The following is a 16,555-nucleotide window of genomic DNA, read 5'->3' as shown; positions in this document are numbered from 1 at the left end:
TGTGACATCTCTTGTAGTTAAGGTACTGTCACGTTAGCAGAATGTCTGCAAAATTTTTCAGGCAAAAAAAGGTAAATTGTCATTAGAATTGTAGTGATAGAAGTCACTTTCAAACCAAGTAGCTTTCTCTTGGTCAATGGCAATGCTGTGAATTTTGCTGTGAAAGTCTTTTGTCCTCAGGTAAAATTCCCAATCTCATGGATTCTATTGAAATGACTGAATGATGACTCCGCATCATTAGTTAAAGTGGTGTTGAAGAACATTTCACCAGAGAACTGGGAAACATGTTGTGTGACATGAAATTTGAATTTGCGTGAACGTGAGTGGCACAATGCACCAAACGCAACTAAACCCATTATAATCAGTGATACTGTCTACACTGAACATGGTGCAGGATGGGGAGTGAACAATAAACTGACGCCCCTTCTATTTCTGACATATTCCATGTACTTGAGCAGCTTCTGACAACAGCGCAACTTCTGAACGTTTTGACATGTTCAGACAGCCTCAAACGATTGTGTTCTGGTGCGGCACGGATTATCAAATTCAAAGGGTGTAAGCTTTGAGCTCCCAGTTAATAAATAAAGAGGATAGTTCACCCAAAAATTAAAATCCTGTCACCATTTACTCACCCATAAGTTGTTTCCAAACCTGTATGAATTTCTTTCTTCTGCTGAACACAAATAAGAATATTTTGAAGAATGTCGGTAACCAAACAGTTCATGGGCCCCATTGACTTCCATAGTATAGTATTTTTTTTTTCAATAATATGTATCTACTGATGTCACCTTAGTGAATCCACTGTTGTTTGTGCAACCCAGGTCAAGCTGCATCAGGTTTTGTAACAGCTTCCTTAGACCATCACCCATAATGTTTTAGTGTCTTAGGTCTGGGGTTGGCTGGCTCACGTAACACCTTCAATGACTAAAGTGGTTCATGTGCACTCATTGGATTAGATTTAACACTAAAAGTGTGATCTTGTCATAATTGGATATGGCTTCACTGATTATTTCAAAATAGAGAAATGCATACTTCGTCGTGTGTTTGCTGTGTACAAGTGTGTGAAAGAGGTCCATTCAGTTGTTTATTCACACTTTTAAGGGTTCAGTTGCGATGTATAGAGAGCTGTAGTTGTGTGGCAGTTCTTAGCTCGTCTTTCACAGAATCTGTCTCTTGCACCCATATGCTGGGGTGAGTGAAAAAATCGATTCACTTCAGGGATTGTGATTTTCTTGAACGATTCTGCTTAATTCACAACTATTTCGAATCAAATTTATGTTTTTTATATAAAAAAAATGTAATTAAAATTTAGTTTATTAAGTTTAAATAAAAAGCATAATTTAAATGAAGTTTTATGTATCAAAGTTCGGGAGGAGCACATTCAGGTAATCAACCAATCAGGACAAGAGGAAGCCGGTATAAATATAGCCTTCCCTCACCTCTGTCCCATGACAGTTTCACAGCATCCCTCCACCACCACCCCATCATCTCACTCTTGGCTGGTTTTCTATCCCAGTCAAAAGGGGGCAGTACTCTGGGTTCGGGCCAAATTCCGAGCTCGGAGCCCTCTCCCGGACAGCACGCCAAATACGCATAAATTAGGCCTACTACATCTGATTTCATGTAGGCTATGTGTGAACTCGTGAAATTATTATTAATAGGATAGTTCACCCAAAGATGAAAAGTCTCATCATTTTCTCCCCATTTACTCTGTTGTTTCTTCTGTGCAACACAAAACAAGAAATTCTAGACATGCAATTACAATGAATGGGGACTGAAGCTTTTAGGCTACAACATAAAACAGAACATCATAAAGTATCATGATAGTTGTCCATACACCAAAACATGCTATATTTTACAGCTTTAGTTAAATGATAGCTTTGTTGGTTTATAAGAACATTCCAAATTGTAAATTATCCACTGATATTCTTTCTGTCTAGTGGCTTATTAACCGCCTTGACTGAATTATTGAATCAGTTCTCATAAACATATCATTCAATTGATAAACTGATTCTTTGAGTTGCTCATTAATCAGACATCAATACATCTCTGATGAACTGTCATGAACATGCTAAGGAAATAATCTGATTAACCATATGGGCAGTTAGGCCAGGTGGCACCATGTCCTGAAGAGTATACGATTTTGGCGACAATTTGGCCATCTGAGACAAATTTTGTGAATCCTAAAAGATTCCTCTGATCCTAGGCCAATATCTGTAGTCTTTGATTGCTAGTTTGACATGTTGACAGACAGCTGATTAATTAATTACCACTGAGATCAAATTTGACCTCCAATGAAATTCTGCCAGTGTCAGAAGTTTTGAGGAACAGTCCTGCAGTGTGACTTCTCTTACAACAACCGTCAAAACCAATAGGAGCACAGAATCTGATGATGCAATTAGTGCGACAACAACAGACCACCACACGCTCCATACACATCGTTTTTTTTTTTTTTTAAAGAAAAGCCATGATCAGAATTATCGCTAGAGATTTAAGAACAAAAACTCCCTCCTCCCTCCCTAGTTTTTGTTTGCTCACTACCATTTCAATCCCACATGTAATTGCAGCTCACCATCACGGAACATGTCACGGATTGATGATGTAAAACTACGAGCCTTCTGTTTTTAATGAATCTTGACTATTGTACAGTCTGACGTTAAAGACAACTGAGATCCCACAGTATGACATGGCTTACTGCGGGAATCATGTTTGTACAGTTGATTGAACAATGATTTTATAGCATTGTGTTTGCACTTTCTTCATCATTAAAAGTCTCCTCCTTTTTTTCACAATTAGAGATGGTGTGGATTTAGTGTATATTAAGGGCACTGAGCATTGGCATTTTTCTGACGCGGGACAGCCTTGCACATTTATTTCCTGCCACATGCAGGAAGGTATGCGCAAGGTATTGGGACAGGCCCATACTGTGAAAATCCACTGGAAAAGTATTACATCCGGACACTTTTAAAATGCTATTTTCACTCTCCAATCCTAATCTCATTATATTTAAGATGAATATTATTTGAATTTGTATGCAGTCAGCAATTATAAAATGCTATAAATTCGATATGTAACTTTAACTGAAAGTTTTCTTCCTCCAGTGACTGCCATGACGACAGACGAGGCGGAGAGCGTTCAGAAGAAACAGGTGGTTGAGCAGCAGCAGGAAGAAGAGGACCCCACTGCACAGGAGCCAGGCCCCACTGATACAGCTCAGAATAGTCCCTCCGGCACCTCTGCGCCCTCTGGGGGCTCAGAGGAGGAACAGCAGCTAAAGCCGCGACAGCGCACCTCCGCTGGCCGCGGCCTCTCCCGCCTCTTCTCCTCCTTCCTGAAGCGCCGCTCGCAGTGCTCGGAGGGCGAGGGGGTAGAGACAGAGAGGGCCAGAGAGAAGGATAGCCAGGAAGAACCCAAAGCTCCTATAGCGGACCCCGAGCCAGAACTGCGTATAGAGGGCGATGTTGCTCTAGACCAGCACTCAATCAGCAGTGCTGAAAACCAGGTGAGAAAAGCAATCTTCTTTTGTGAAGAAATAGCCATTATTTAATTAATGACAGCCTATCAGTAATGTAACATGTTTGCCATTAAACATTAATTTTGGATATATCTAGTTTTGGAGTTTAAAACAAAAAAAATCTGTTTTATAAGAGAAATCATGAACAATTTTGCAACAGGTAAGATTTAGTTTACAGCAGTTGTCATTCATTTCTATGGCCTTCACAAACAGTGATTGAATGACGTACAACAGAAATTCACTCATATAAAGGCTATAATATGAGTAGTTATCGAGACACACGTGATCCATGCTGTCTATTGCGCTTTTTCAGATGGTAGAGCCATGAGGTTGATCTCATTACAAATGATGTAACTCGGAGTGTAGCTTCTTCCTGGGCGCTGGCACAGGGTGCCTCGCAGACAGATATCTCTAGAGCTGCTGGCTGGGCGACACCTAACACGTTTGCTAGATTCTATAGCCTTCGTGTCGAGCCGGTAGCTTGCCGTGCGCTGTCTTCTCATAGAAGCCAGTCAACACCGTAGGCCCCGCTCAAAGTGTCGGCTTGCTGTGCCATTTCCCTCCCATGGACTGGATACGTGCGCCATTCTTGCTCCAGTTGAGTTCCCCATTGCCGAACCCTCTTGAGTTCCTCCACACCCCTCGGCAGTCAGACGTGGTGGAGCATCCGACGCCAGGCCTAGCACTCGTATGCATTTGTGGAACCTGTGCTAGGCTGGGTCCCATATGTTGTGATCCCTACGGCGTGTTAATTGGGATCCTAATCAGTACGGTACGTCCGACTCACGTCGAACGTGACCGAACTGAAAGGGGACGTCTCGGTTACGTATGTTACCCTCGTTCCCTGAAGGAGAGAACAGAGACGTGAGTCCCGTCGCCACAATTGCTAGACCACCACGCTTCCGTATTTATACTCGCGCTGCAGGGCGGAGCGCGAGATGCAAATCTCGCATGCCAATGTGCATTGGCTCGTTTTATCAATTCTCGAAGATGACAGGCTCCCTAAGCATGATCCCAATCAGTACGGTACGGCCGACTCTCGTCTCCGTTCCCTCCTTAAGGGTTACATATGTGAACGAGACACTGCGTCGATGACGCCATGGGGAACGCCCTCCACGTGAACCGGTGTCTGAAAAGCTATCCATTCACGGCAATCGAATTTGACCGGCGACAGCCTATGACGTCACTACTAGTGCGACCCAGAAGTATAAAAGGGGTGCCTAGAGAACATGTCATCCTCTTTTCGTCTGAAGGGACTGTTCAGCAGGCATCCTCGAGGCATGGCTAACGACGCAGTGTCTCGTTCCCTGTTCACAGGGAACAGAGGTTACAGTCGTAACCTAGACGTTCCCTTTCAAAAGGGAACTCGCACTGCGTCGATGACGCTATGGGGAACGATGTACAATTCCACCATGCTGAGGGGAGTGCATGCCAATTATGGCTCGTGACAAAACGTCAGAACTGGCAGTTTCAACCTGAAATTTCAAGAAAACACTCCCCCTTCAGGTCACATACAATTGTGACATACAGTTGTCAGTAACATTATTCCCTACGGTCACTGCAAGCTATAAGCCTCAAAGAGGCCTCCAAACAAGGAAAAGCCTACCAGTGCTGCCCAACAACTTGAAACCAACAGCTTCCATGGAAGGGGTTCCTTTAAGGGAATAACACTTTCTGAGGGGGGCATAGAGTCAACACCACATGCCACCAGGGAGGCTGACCTGATTAAATCTTCTGATCTAGTCTTGCCAACAACCTGTCTGTTTTCCTAAACAGTGTCTCTCACATTTTTTAAACAGGAACATAGAGACGGGCATCTTGGAGAGTAGAACTCAGCATAGCGCTTTATAACCCTTGCAAAGAGGGGAGTAACTCTACTAAATCCTGGATCTACACAGTGCTTTGAAACATTGTGGAGGCTGGACACTCTAACAAGGGACCCTAGATAAGGGGAGCGCCTACAGCTCTAGTGCTGATCCAGAAGGGAGGCCTCATGAGAGTCCTACACCTTCTAACCAGACTTGGGGTTAGCTAGGAAAATAATATATTTGACCAGGCTCTGGGCTAGAATCAGGGAGGCTCAAAGGGAGCCTACAACGTGAACTTATTGCTAAAATCCACAAGATGGTGGAGCCACTTTCAAGGAGGACTAGCAGAACTAGCCTCAGATATCATAGGTGTACTCACAGAAATACTGTGGGCCTGGTTTTTCCTACTTTACATTGCCAATGGACCGCGTACTCAGCTAGAGCGCTATCGACCCTTTAAATGAGGGGAGTACAATCTTATGCTAACTGACTTATCGAGGAGGCCTATAGAAAGGCCTACAACTTCATTTATCAAAAGTGTCAGTCCATGGCATGCTTAGGCTATAAGGGAGTGTGCTCAAACCCGTCCCAAATGGGAGGGTGTACTAAAGTGAACCCCAGTGGTGCAGGGCAAATAAATTAAAGATGTGGGTAGCCAAAAAAACACTAAGCCCAAGGGAAATGGAGGCCTCAGCTATGAGTCCAACGACATTTTCACCTTATGACTTGAAAATTTATTCAAGGGGCCTAGTTAACCAACCTAAAAACTAGGTGGGAAATTTTAGCTACAATATACAGCTCTGAAAGCGGAGACCACAGTCTTACTGCTTCCAACTCTCTCTTTCCAGAGAGAGACAGGTATGTCAACGCCCAGAATATGCCTGCATGGGAGGCTTAGGAATAGCCTGCTACCTATGCTGCTATTTATTCTGCCCTTAACATCCACTAGCGTTATCGCCTAATGCCAAGGTGGGCCTAGGCCAGGGGTGCCCAATCTTTTTTGACCCAAGATCTACTTTTCAAGTAGCCAACCTCCCGAGATCGCAAACCCACACACATCGTTTCCAGCCTGCAGTAACTAACCTCACAACACTTTTTCTTGTTGTCACACAACTACTAGACATCACAACACAAACCCTCCCTCTCTCAAACACACACACAGACAAATTCCTCTCACACAGTTGGCAGTTTGCATAGTGCGCTGTAGCACAAACCTGCTCTCTCTGCTCCTCTCTCTCTCTCTCTCTCTCTCTCTCTCTCTCTCTCTCTCTCTCTCTCTCTCTCTCTCTCTCTCTCTCTCTCTCTCACACACACACGCACACACACACATGCCAATCTGCATGATGAGCAATAGTCATAACTGACCTTAATATGAACCAAACAGAAAAATAAGCCAGATAGAAAACAGGTTTACCTTAGTGGGAGACCTGGCACTGGGAGGAGGAGGATAGCTTCTCGTAGTCTGGAGTGTAGGAGCTGGTTGCAAGGCATAGGCAGGCTGCAAGGTGATCATTGTTGATCTGGGCTGCGTTCTCCGATAACGTTGTCTCTTAGCGCGCTACGAAGACTTAAAAGGTACACCTTAACTACAGGTATACCTTTCCTACGTGTGTTCTCCGAACTATACCTTAGGATGTTGCTTAAGGTAAACCTTCTTAAGTTCGACCTTAGCAGGCGCTGTCCATGGTGGAGGCGCTGAATAGGTTGATATCGATGCCTCGATGATCGATTGTGCGCTCTTTCCTTCACAGCGGTATAGGTAAAGTATTGAGAAAACAATGTTCTTTATAAAGAAGCGTTTTAGAAATAGTACAAACTGCATTTATCGGGGCTCATTGAAATATGTACATGCAGAAATAAATATGAGTATGTGTTTATAATTTAGCATGTGTGCAATCCCAAACCCTTACGGCCATAAGTGTGTTAATGTTCTCCACAACGTATGCTGATTATCCACCAGCCATGTAGTTGACATACACTAACTGGCTCCGCGGACGGCGCCGTCTTTGATTTAAAACAAGTACTCGCTGTCTCGCTGCCATAGCTATAAAGTTTGTGTAAACTCATCTTTCTTTATATAGACTCCTAAGCCTTTTCTGTCAAATGGTTCGCCAGCTGATGTGCCTTAGGATAGTAATTAAAAAAGCTAACAACCATTAGTGTATGGAAACTTTATTAATGAAAACACTTCCATACACTGGGTGTAGGCTATAACAACTTAAGTATTTTATGTGTAAAATTTTAAAGTAAAGTAAAAATGTAATTTTAATACTAAATCAGATTTTATATTAAATTTTCATATAAAATTTTCGATGTGTAATTAAACTGCGATGTAAAAAAGCTTTTTGCGTAGTGGTGGCCACTAGCGGTATGAACCGTCAGCAGCGATAAGGTATAGCTAAGAGCGCTCCAGACCAACCTTACGAACGTATGACTTACAGAAGGTATACTTAACTAAGAAGGTTTCGGAAACCACTTATTAACGATAAGGTACTTCTTAAGGTACAACTTAAGAACGACGTAGCGTTAAGGTAGTTTCGGAGAACGCACCCCTGTACTTGGACTTGATGATTTTCATGTGCAAGAAAGTATTCTCGCACAAATAAGTTGATCCAAAAAGAGCTGTCAGGTTCAAGGCACATCTTCTGAGATTGGGATACTTCTCCTCCACCAGTAGTTTCCAGAACACTACATGCTCTCCAGGTTGAGCGGATGTTGATTTGGCTTTGATTTCAATGTCATTTTGCAATGTCAGAATCTCATCCTCAAGAGCGGAGCTTTCCAAGTCGAAAAGTGATTTGACTTTGGCGGCAATGTCACCAACATCAATACTTGCACCAAATGGATAACACATATAGCTGGCTACAGGCTCGGATGCAAAGTCAGTAAAACGGCTCTCAAACTCTACCGAGATGCTCTGAACATGCTCCTCATAACGTGCACTGTCAAGCTGTGTCACACCTTTACCTTGACGTTGTAGTTCTGCTTGCATGTGAGGGAAGTTGTGCAGGTTACCACGCTGCAGCCTGCTTGACATCAGCTGTAGCTTGCTTTTAAATGTGTTCACTGAACTCATCATGTTGACTACATCTTTACCCTTACCCTGCAGCTCTAAATTCAATTCATTGAGCTCGCCAGTGAGATCAGTGAGGAAAGATCAATCTAAAAGCCACTGGTGATCCTCTAACTTTGTATGGTAATCCACATGTTTTGAAAGCTTCAGGAAGTCCTTGATTTCAGGCAATAGCTCCATGAATCTGACCAAAAATGTACCTCTGCTTAACCACCTAACATCCGTGTGAAGCAGCAGGTCTGTGTGCTCAGCATCATTCTCCTCCAAATGAGCACGGAAAAGCCTTCTCTGCAGACTCCTGGCCCGAACTGAACACACAATCTTCATCGCAATATCCATCACTTCTTTCATATTTAAAATCTTTCCACACAACGCTTGCTGGTGAATTATACAGTGATAATTCAGGATATCCGGGAAAGATTCACTTTCTTTGCACAGTGCAATGAACCCACTGGTGTGGCCCATCACAGCAGGCGCCCCATCAGTTGTGATGGAGATCAGCTTGAAGAGCGGCAGTTTTGTCTCGCTAACAAATCCCATGAAAGCATTAAAAATATCCTCACCTCTGGTGTGTCCTTTTAATGGCAAAATTGTGAGTTGTTCTTCCTTGGTGCTCATGTCTTCAAAAACCATCCTGATGTGAAAACACACAATTGTGCCACATCCACCATATCAGTCGACTCGTCAAATTGGAGGGAAAAGCACTCACCCACGTCAATATCCTTCCTCAGTTGCTCCTCCACATCCACAGCCATTCTCTCACATCGCCTTGTAGGAGTATTGCGGGAGAGTTACACTTCCTTAATGGCCTTCACAATCTCTGTTTTATTTTTAAAGTCGTCAAAAAGGCTATCCGCTGCCTCGAGAAAGGCTTCCTTCACCATATCGCCATCATTGAATGGCTTCTTGTATTTAGCAAGGATGTGATTGATACGATAGGAAGCAATAGTTGCGGCCTTACCCTGGGTCTTCGGTTTGGTGAAGATTGACTGCCGCACTGCAAGCTGTGCTTTCAAATCCCGCACTTTTGTGGCACGTAAAGGCGTTTTTGCAGGGAAATCCCTCTCGTAGCTCCCGTGTACTGTTTTAAAATGCCGCTCCAGATTCCCTTTCTTTGCCAATGCCACCGTTGCATTGCAGATCAAACAAACAGGCTTTGAATGAGAATAAACAAAAAAATTATCTTCCTCCCATTCAGGGTGAAAATTATAGATCTTGGCTCGTTTCCCCTCAGCCATGTTAACGTTTAGGAGCGTGTAACCGCTCTGTTCGCTAGCTTCTAGCTACTGTTGACAGCTGTCAACTTCCTGTCATGCATGTCACGCGCGACCGTATGTTAAACGTGGCCTACTTTTTCTTTTTCTCTTTTTTTTTTATACTTTTTTGTGGACGTGTTGGCAAGGACTCATGATAGGCTGTAGTGTACATTTAATACAAAATATTACACACATCCACACAAAAAAAAACTTTTTTTTTTTTTTTTTTTCTACACCCCTCATGGTCGACGATCAACTGGTTGGGCACTCCTGGCCTAGGCTATATGACTCTTGTAGAAAGAGGAGGCCAGTACCAGGGAAAAACTAGACCTTACAGAGATAAGCTGTAGATGATCTAAATCTAAAGAGCTTACGCTCAGATACCGAGGGACTCGGGACGAAAAAGCTACTAGCAGATCGTCTCAACAAACTCCTAGTACACATGCCTAAACCAGATATTAAGGGAGCCCTCGTGGGGATTGCACTTGAATATCCTATGTCTGTAGTTATAGTCTCATAACAACTCTCAGAAGTGAGAGGAGACCTGCTATACAAATACAAGGTGGCTATCCAGGTGGCCCAAAGAGGGTCAACGCTTGATTGGTCTATCTGGAGCTTTATACAAAGCGGTGGGCCTCAGGAGAAAACCCCCAAATGGGAGGAAGCCATCCCATGCTGAACATTTTGTTTGAAGCTCTCGTGCACGGTGGCCTCACTAGAGATTTCTCGATGAGATGAAGCCAACCTGTACATCACTAGGTGACCAAGATTGGCACCACCTACTACATAAACCTAACAACTCTATCACAAGAGGAGGCCTGTGTAGTATTTTCCCTTGTTTTAGTGTGTGTGAGAAGGAAGGAGACCGAAGTCGGCTGGCTGAGGCTCGTGGGTATTTTATTAAATAAACTCAGATCACAATCGCGCCACATGCGCGGCAAACATAAATCTCATTCCACAGTTCAAAACACTCGACAGCATTTGTCTTCCTCATCAAGAGTCCTCTTTCCACGATCCCACGAGTCCTCAGCCCTCTCTCCTCGATCGCTGGTTCCAGTCTGGCTTTTATACCAATTACTCCCCACGCCAATTACTGCAACGAGACACAGGTGTAAGTCATTTTGCACTTGACCTACTTACCGCGACCCGTCTCTCCACTCTCTCTCTCGTCGCAGACCTCGCTGAATCACGCCTCCCCCGCCACATACCCCCACCGCCCGACTCAGGCCAAGATACCAACGGGTGATCCGCGCGTTGGTGTCCTTCATGCGGTGGAGCCACTGCAGGGGCACGTGGTCCGAACAGAGGGTGAACTCCCGCCCCAGGAGGTAATAGCGAAGGGTGAGAACCGCCCACCTGATGGCCAAACACTCCTTCTCTATGGTGCTGTACTTAGTCTCTCTCTTTGAGAGCTTACGACTAATGTACAGCACCGGGCGGTCCTTCCCCTCCACCTCCTGGGACAGGACAGCGCCCAGCCCCCTGTCCGACGTGTCAGTCTGCAACCTCCATGACCGGGCAGCGGTCCACGAAATGGCCCGGATCCCCGCAACGCCAGCAGACCGGCCCAGGCTTCCCCCGCCGCCCTAGTGGCAGGAAGTGGGTCAAGGAATTGGCGTGGGGAGAGCGCAGGAACCGCGTCGAGGCCTTCAGTATGCACCGGCCCCCCTCCCCTGACGGATCCTCGTGACCCAGCTGGAACCTCGGCTCCAGCCTTCCAGCGGGGAGCTGCCCTTGGTGGTCCATTGAACCGGGTCCTGGGAAAAGGAACGGGTTTAGGGGAATGGGAAGAGAGAGAGACAGGGGGAGAAAGAGAGAGAGATATTGATGGAAGGGGTTCGCCGACCCCAGAGCACGCCGCCAGTTGATCCTCCGCCAGTTGGATGGCCAGATCCAGCGACGCCGGCCGGTGGCACTGGACCCACTGGGCAGTCCTTTTCGGTAGCCGGGACACAAACTGTTCCAGTACCACCTTGTCGATGATGGCCTCGGCGTCGCTTCCTCCGGCCAACAGCCATTTGCGGCACGAGTCCCGGAGCTGCTGCGCCAAGACAAAGGGTCGGCCTGCTTCCGTCAGTTCCAGTGAACGGAAGCGTTGACGATGTTGTTCTGGGTTGAGGCCGACCCTCTGGAGAATGGCTCGTTTCAGATCGGCGTATACCAGGAGGTTCTGGACGGGCAGTTGTTGAGCAGCCTTCTGGGCTTCCCCCGACAGCAGCGGAATTAGCCGAACCGGCCAGCTGGTCGATGGCCACTCACATGCCTCGGCCGTTCTCTCAAACAAGTCCACGAAGGCCTCGGGTTCATCAGAGACACCCATCTTCGTAAGAGACATGTGAGCGGCTGGGATGGGGCTGGGGGAAGCCGACTCCGTCCGAACCTCCCGGTCCAGCAAGCTCCGGAACAGCTCGCGGTCCTTCTGCTGGGCTTGCATCATGGCTTGAAACCGATGTTCCTGATCCGCCCGCAAGTCCAGCAGGGCTTGATGGTTTTCTTGATGTAGACCTGCGAGCGATGTGATGTCCGCAAATGGCGTTCCCGATGTTCCTGACGGAGTTTGCATCTTGGCGGCGGCGTTCTCCTTCCTTCCCGGGTTTCGGCACCAGTGTAGTATTTTCCCTTGTTTTAGTGTGTGTGAGAAGGAAGGAGACCGAGGTCGGCTGGCTGAGGCTCGTGGGTATTTTATTCAATAAACTCAGATCACCTCCCTCAGATCCCTCTTCTTCCTCATCAGCCGTCTCCTGCTCTCTTGGACTAAGTGCCAGCAGAGCACTTGTTGCTGGATCAGAGGATGTAAGAGATAGCACATCCTCGTCCAGCAGCTCACCCTTGCGAGCTTCTGACTGGCGTGAGAGTGAAACACCTCTCAAACTCATCAGCGAGTTTCATCTGGGAACCCCATGATCCGAGTCTCCGCGATGCCTCAGCATGAGCGGGACCCGAACCACTGGGCCCAGATGCCTGTCCCTCTTCCCTCGAGAAGAGGGCTAGACGAGAGCGGAGTTTTCTTAGAGGAAAACTCTCACATTCTGCACAATCAGGTCTCTCAAGAGCTGATTGTGCGTGCTCTTCGCCCAAACAGTAAACGCACAAGTTGTGTGTGTCATCTGGTGTCAGAAACCTGAGACACGGATCCACACACTTCTTGAAATGCTTATCACTTGCCATAATTGTTCTTACCTTTTCAGGTGATTGCAAATCAGACAAAACAATCCCTTCAGACGAAAAGAGGATGATATGTTCTCTAGGCGCCCCTTTTATACTTCCGGGTCGCACTAGTAGTGACCTCATAGGCTGTCCCCTATCCTGATTGGATAGCTTTTCAGACACCAGTTCACGTGGAGGACGTTTCCCATAGCGTCATCGGCGCAGTGCGAGTTCCCTTTCGAAAGGGAACTTTGTTGCATGCAACACTACATAAAAGTATCATAGTAGTAGCCCATATGACTAACAGTATGTCATTTTTTTCTGTTGTATATAATATATAATAACAGTAATGCTGCTGAAGTGTTTAATGAGTTGAAGTGTTTAATAGACAGTCCCCCGGTTTCACAGACAAGGCTTAAGTCTAGTCCCAGACCAAAATGCATTATTAAGCTGTTTTAACTGAAAACAACTTGCAATGACATATCTTAAAATAAGTCGCAGGTTGCCATTGTTTTGTCTCAAGATGCACACCAGTAATGTTTTTTTCTAAGGAACTTTCATAAAACCTACTTAAATGTCCTAATTAAACTAATGCCTCATCCTGGCTTAATCTAAGACCTGTCTGTGAAACCAGCCCTTTCTTTTTCATGATTTTTTAAACAAAAAGTATGAGTAACACTTATCCTACTGGTGTGTGGGCTTACAACATGTCAGATATGACCTCAGATTGACAACTGGATGTTCAAACTGTTTGCATATAGCAAGGGATGTCTGTCCAAAGGCTAACTGGACTGTGGAGCTTCACACATCTGACATTCACACGTTTGTTTTATGGTCAAAGGTTGCATGTTAAAACCTTCTCTGTGCAGCTCTCATCTGTTCCAGCAGCACTAAAAGCTTTCTGAGAGGCTGTTCATACTGAACAGGCACTGCTAACTGCTGTCAACATGCCTCAGCCTTTTCCTCTCCGCTAGCTTTTTATTATTTATTCTGCTCTCTTTTTGCTTGAATAGAGACATTAAACCACGTGTTATGGTTATGGTTGCGAAGGTTTCTATCCAACTATTTTTGCAAATTTTAAATTTACAGTTAAAGGCACAATGCTTTAAGTTGCTTTAACGGTTTTATGCATCACTTGTTGATTGGATGTTGAGATTTGGGAGCTGCACACAAAAGTGGAAAAAAGGGCTTTTAGTTTGTTTGTTTACACAAAAAAATCTTTCCTGGAAAACAAGTTTGTTTATTGTTTAACATTTTGGACCAGTTTCTTGAAGGGAGGTTAATTTCCATCCGTGGAAAAACTGAAAGAATCATTTTGTATGAATCCCTGGGTCTAGACATTGTTGATTGTGTATTATCTAAACTTTGGTTTTTAACATGTTTAATTCTGTCTTCCTCCAGCAAATCGTAGCAGATCAGAAGGAAGACGCCGAGCTGGAGTCAGGCAAAGGAGAAAAGGGGGAGAAGGGGGAGAAAAAGGAGAAGAAGGTCAAGAAGGAAAAGGAGAAGAAGGAGAAAGCAGACAAGGAGAAGCCAGAGAAGAAGGAGAAGCCAGAGAAGAAGGAGAAGCCAGAGAAGAAGGAGAAGCCAGAGAAGAAAGAGAAACCAGAGAAGAATGAGAAGCTAGAGAAGAAGGAGAAGCTAGAGAAGGAGAAGCTAGAGAAGGAGAAGCTAGAGAAGAAGGAGAAGGAGAAGCTAGAAAAGAAGGAGAAGCCGGAGAAAAAGGAGAAGAAGGAGAAGCTGGAGAAGAAAGAGAAAGCAGAGAAGAAAGAGAAGGAGAAAAAAGAGAAGAAGGAGAAGAAAAATGAGGACAAGGCCAAAAGAGAGGAGGGAGAGAAAGACAAGGAGTGTGAGAAGGAAAAAGAGAAAGTAGAGGAAGAGCCAAAGCTGGAAGATGCAGGTGCGGCAGAAACAGAACTAAAGGAGGAAGGAGAAAAAGAGGAAGAGAAAGAGGAGGAGGACGAGGACGAGGAGGAGAACGCAGTGGAGGAGGAGGAGGAGGAGGAGGAGGAGGAGGAGGGGAAGAAGGAGAAAGCATCTCGCCGCCCCAGGATCATGCACTGCAAAGTCAAGTTGCTGGATGATACTCTCTTTGAGTGTGAACTGGAAGTAAGCGACATACACACACAAAGCACACAACCAACACTTTTGTTGCTTATCAAGTGCGGTGTATCATTGTCTAGTCCCGGGAGAGTGACTCTGAAACTCAAGCATTGCTCAAGGGCTTTTACTTCCTTTGCTAATTGACTCTCAGACTACCAAGAGACTGTTTCTGCTGATGTGACACTTTGGCCTGCTTTTGTTGCGATCATATCATCATACTGTGTGGCTCTTAAAAACAGACTGAGCTGACTCGATGTCTACTGAGAAAGCTTTCTAAGCGAAACAGAACATCCTTATTAGAAGCAACTTGACTTGCAAGTCTCGCTTTACATTCACAGCTATTTCTGACGTTAGCATGTAGCGAGCTAAGCTAACAATTAAATTTCATGACCCACACAAGAGTCTATCAGAATCGAATCTACCTTATTTTTAACGTTGTAATTTGAATGTGTCGAATCTTCAGGTCTCAAGCCCTTCCAGTTATTTTAGCTGTAACAAAAATGTGTTATGCTGCTTGATATTGCTAACTGTTACTTGTTATCATATTATTTAAATTATGATCTTAATCATAAACACACTGGTTAGTAGCGCAAATTACTTTAACATTTACAGCATTATGTTACTCTTCCAGTTTTTTGTTGAATCTCCACACATTCAAAGAAAATAGGTTACTTCCGGCATTGAAAAATAAGGTGGATACAAACTTACAAAGACAACTATTTATGTAGAACATACATTATATGCTTCAAAAATAGTAAGTGAAAGAGTCAGCATAATTCAACAACGTTTCAAACTGAAAAGTGCTACGTTCCTGTCACATGACCTCCTTTCTTTCCAAGTGATCTATTTATCTTGTAAAAATGTGTTAACCTTTAGCAGTCCCATAATAGTAATTAAAAAAATTTATTAGCTTTAAAAACATAAGTCTGCTTAAAACACTAAAATAGTACTATGTTGTTATGATTTAACTACATTTCTTTGTTTCCAGAAACATGCCAAAGGCCAGGAGCTGTTTGCAAAGGTGTGTGACCACTTGAACCTGTTAGAGAAGGACTATTACGGTCTGGCCATATGGGAGACACCAACCATAAAGGTACCTCAATCTGTTGGCACTTACTCACATTCTTTTAATATTTACGGCTATTTGTTCAGCTTTAATTTAGCTTTTTACTTTTTTTTTTGATTTTTTTTTTTTTTTAAATGATTAACTATGTATTTTAAAAATAGATTTGCTTTCTTTATAGTTATCAGGAGTTTTCATAGCAGTAAAGGCCTGATCACACCAAGGTCTACAGCTATAACAATAACTATTAAAAGGAACAATATCTGAATCACTTAAAGAAAATGATGAACAATAAAAACATTGAGAGCCAATCAGAATCCATCCAACTTCAGAATCCATCCAACTTTAAAGAGCTTGAGCATTTAAAACGGCAAATGACTCAAATGCAGAACTTGCTTACAATTATACAGAACGTTTGGCGGGGAAGCTGATATAGTTATTGTTGTAGTTATCTTAAAGTTGTCGTTCTTGGTGTAAACAGGCCTTTTGTTAAAGCTTCCTTTTTCTTTCAGACATGGCTGGACTTTACCAAGGAGATCAGACGGCAAGTACAAGGTGAGTAACCGTTCAGCTCGTTGGTATATGTTATAA

General features: G+C 44.3%; 1 protein-coding gene across 8 annotated transcripts in view; it reads left to right on the top strand.

The window, feature by feature from the left end:
- epb41a (erythrocyte membrane protein band 4.1a) overlaps positions 1-16,555 on the top strand; it is a 71,572-nt gene that overhangs the window by 16,003 nt on the left and 39,014 nt on the right. For all 8 annotated transcript variants that reach the window (XM_084422701.1, XM_084422699.1, XM_084422700.1 and 5 more), the window contains exons 2-5: positions 3,102-3,502; positions 14,200-14,907; positions 15,890-15,994; positions 16,477-16,519. In XM_084422701.1, coding sequence (XP_084278827.1) covers positions 3,110-3,502; positions 14,200-14,907; positions 15,890-15,994; positions 16,477-16,519 — 1,249 coding nt within the window. In that variant the 5' untranslated portion in view covers positions 3,102-3,109. The remainder of the gene's footprint in view (positions 1-3,101; positions 3,503-14,199; positions 14,908-15,889; positions 15,995-16,476; positions 16,520-16,555) is intronic.

The sequence above is a fragment of the Rutilus rutilus genome, assembly GCF_951802725.1.
Source record: "Rutilus rutilus genome assembly, chromosome: 11".
Lineage (NCBI taxonomy): Eukaryota > Metazoa > Chordata > Actinopteri > Cypriniformes > Leuciscidae > Rutilus > Rutilus rutilus.
The sequence above is the reverse complement of the archived record's forward strand: the minus strand, read 5'-3'. Positions and strand labels throughout refer to the sequence as shown.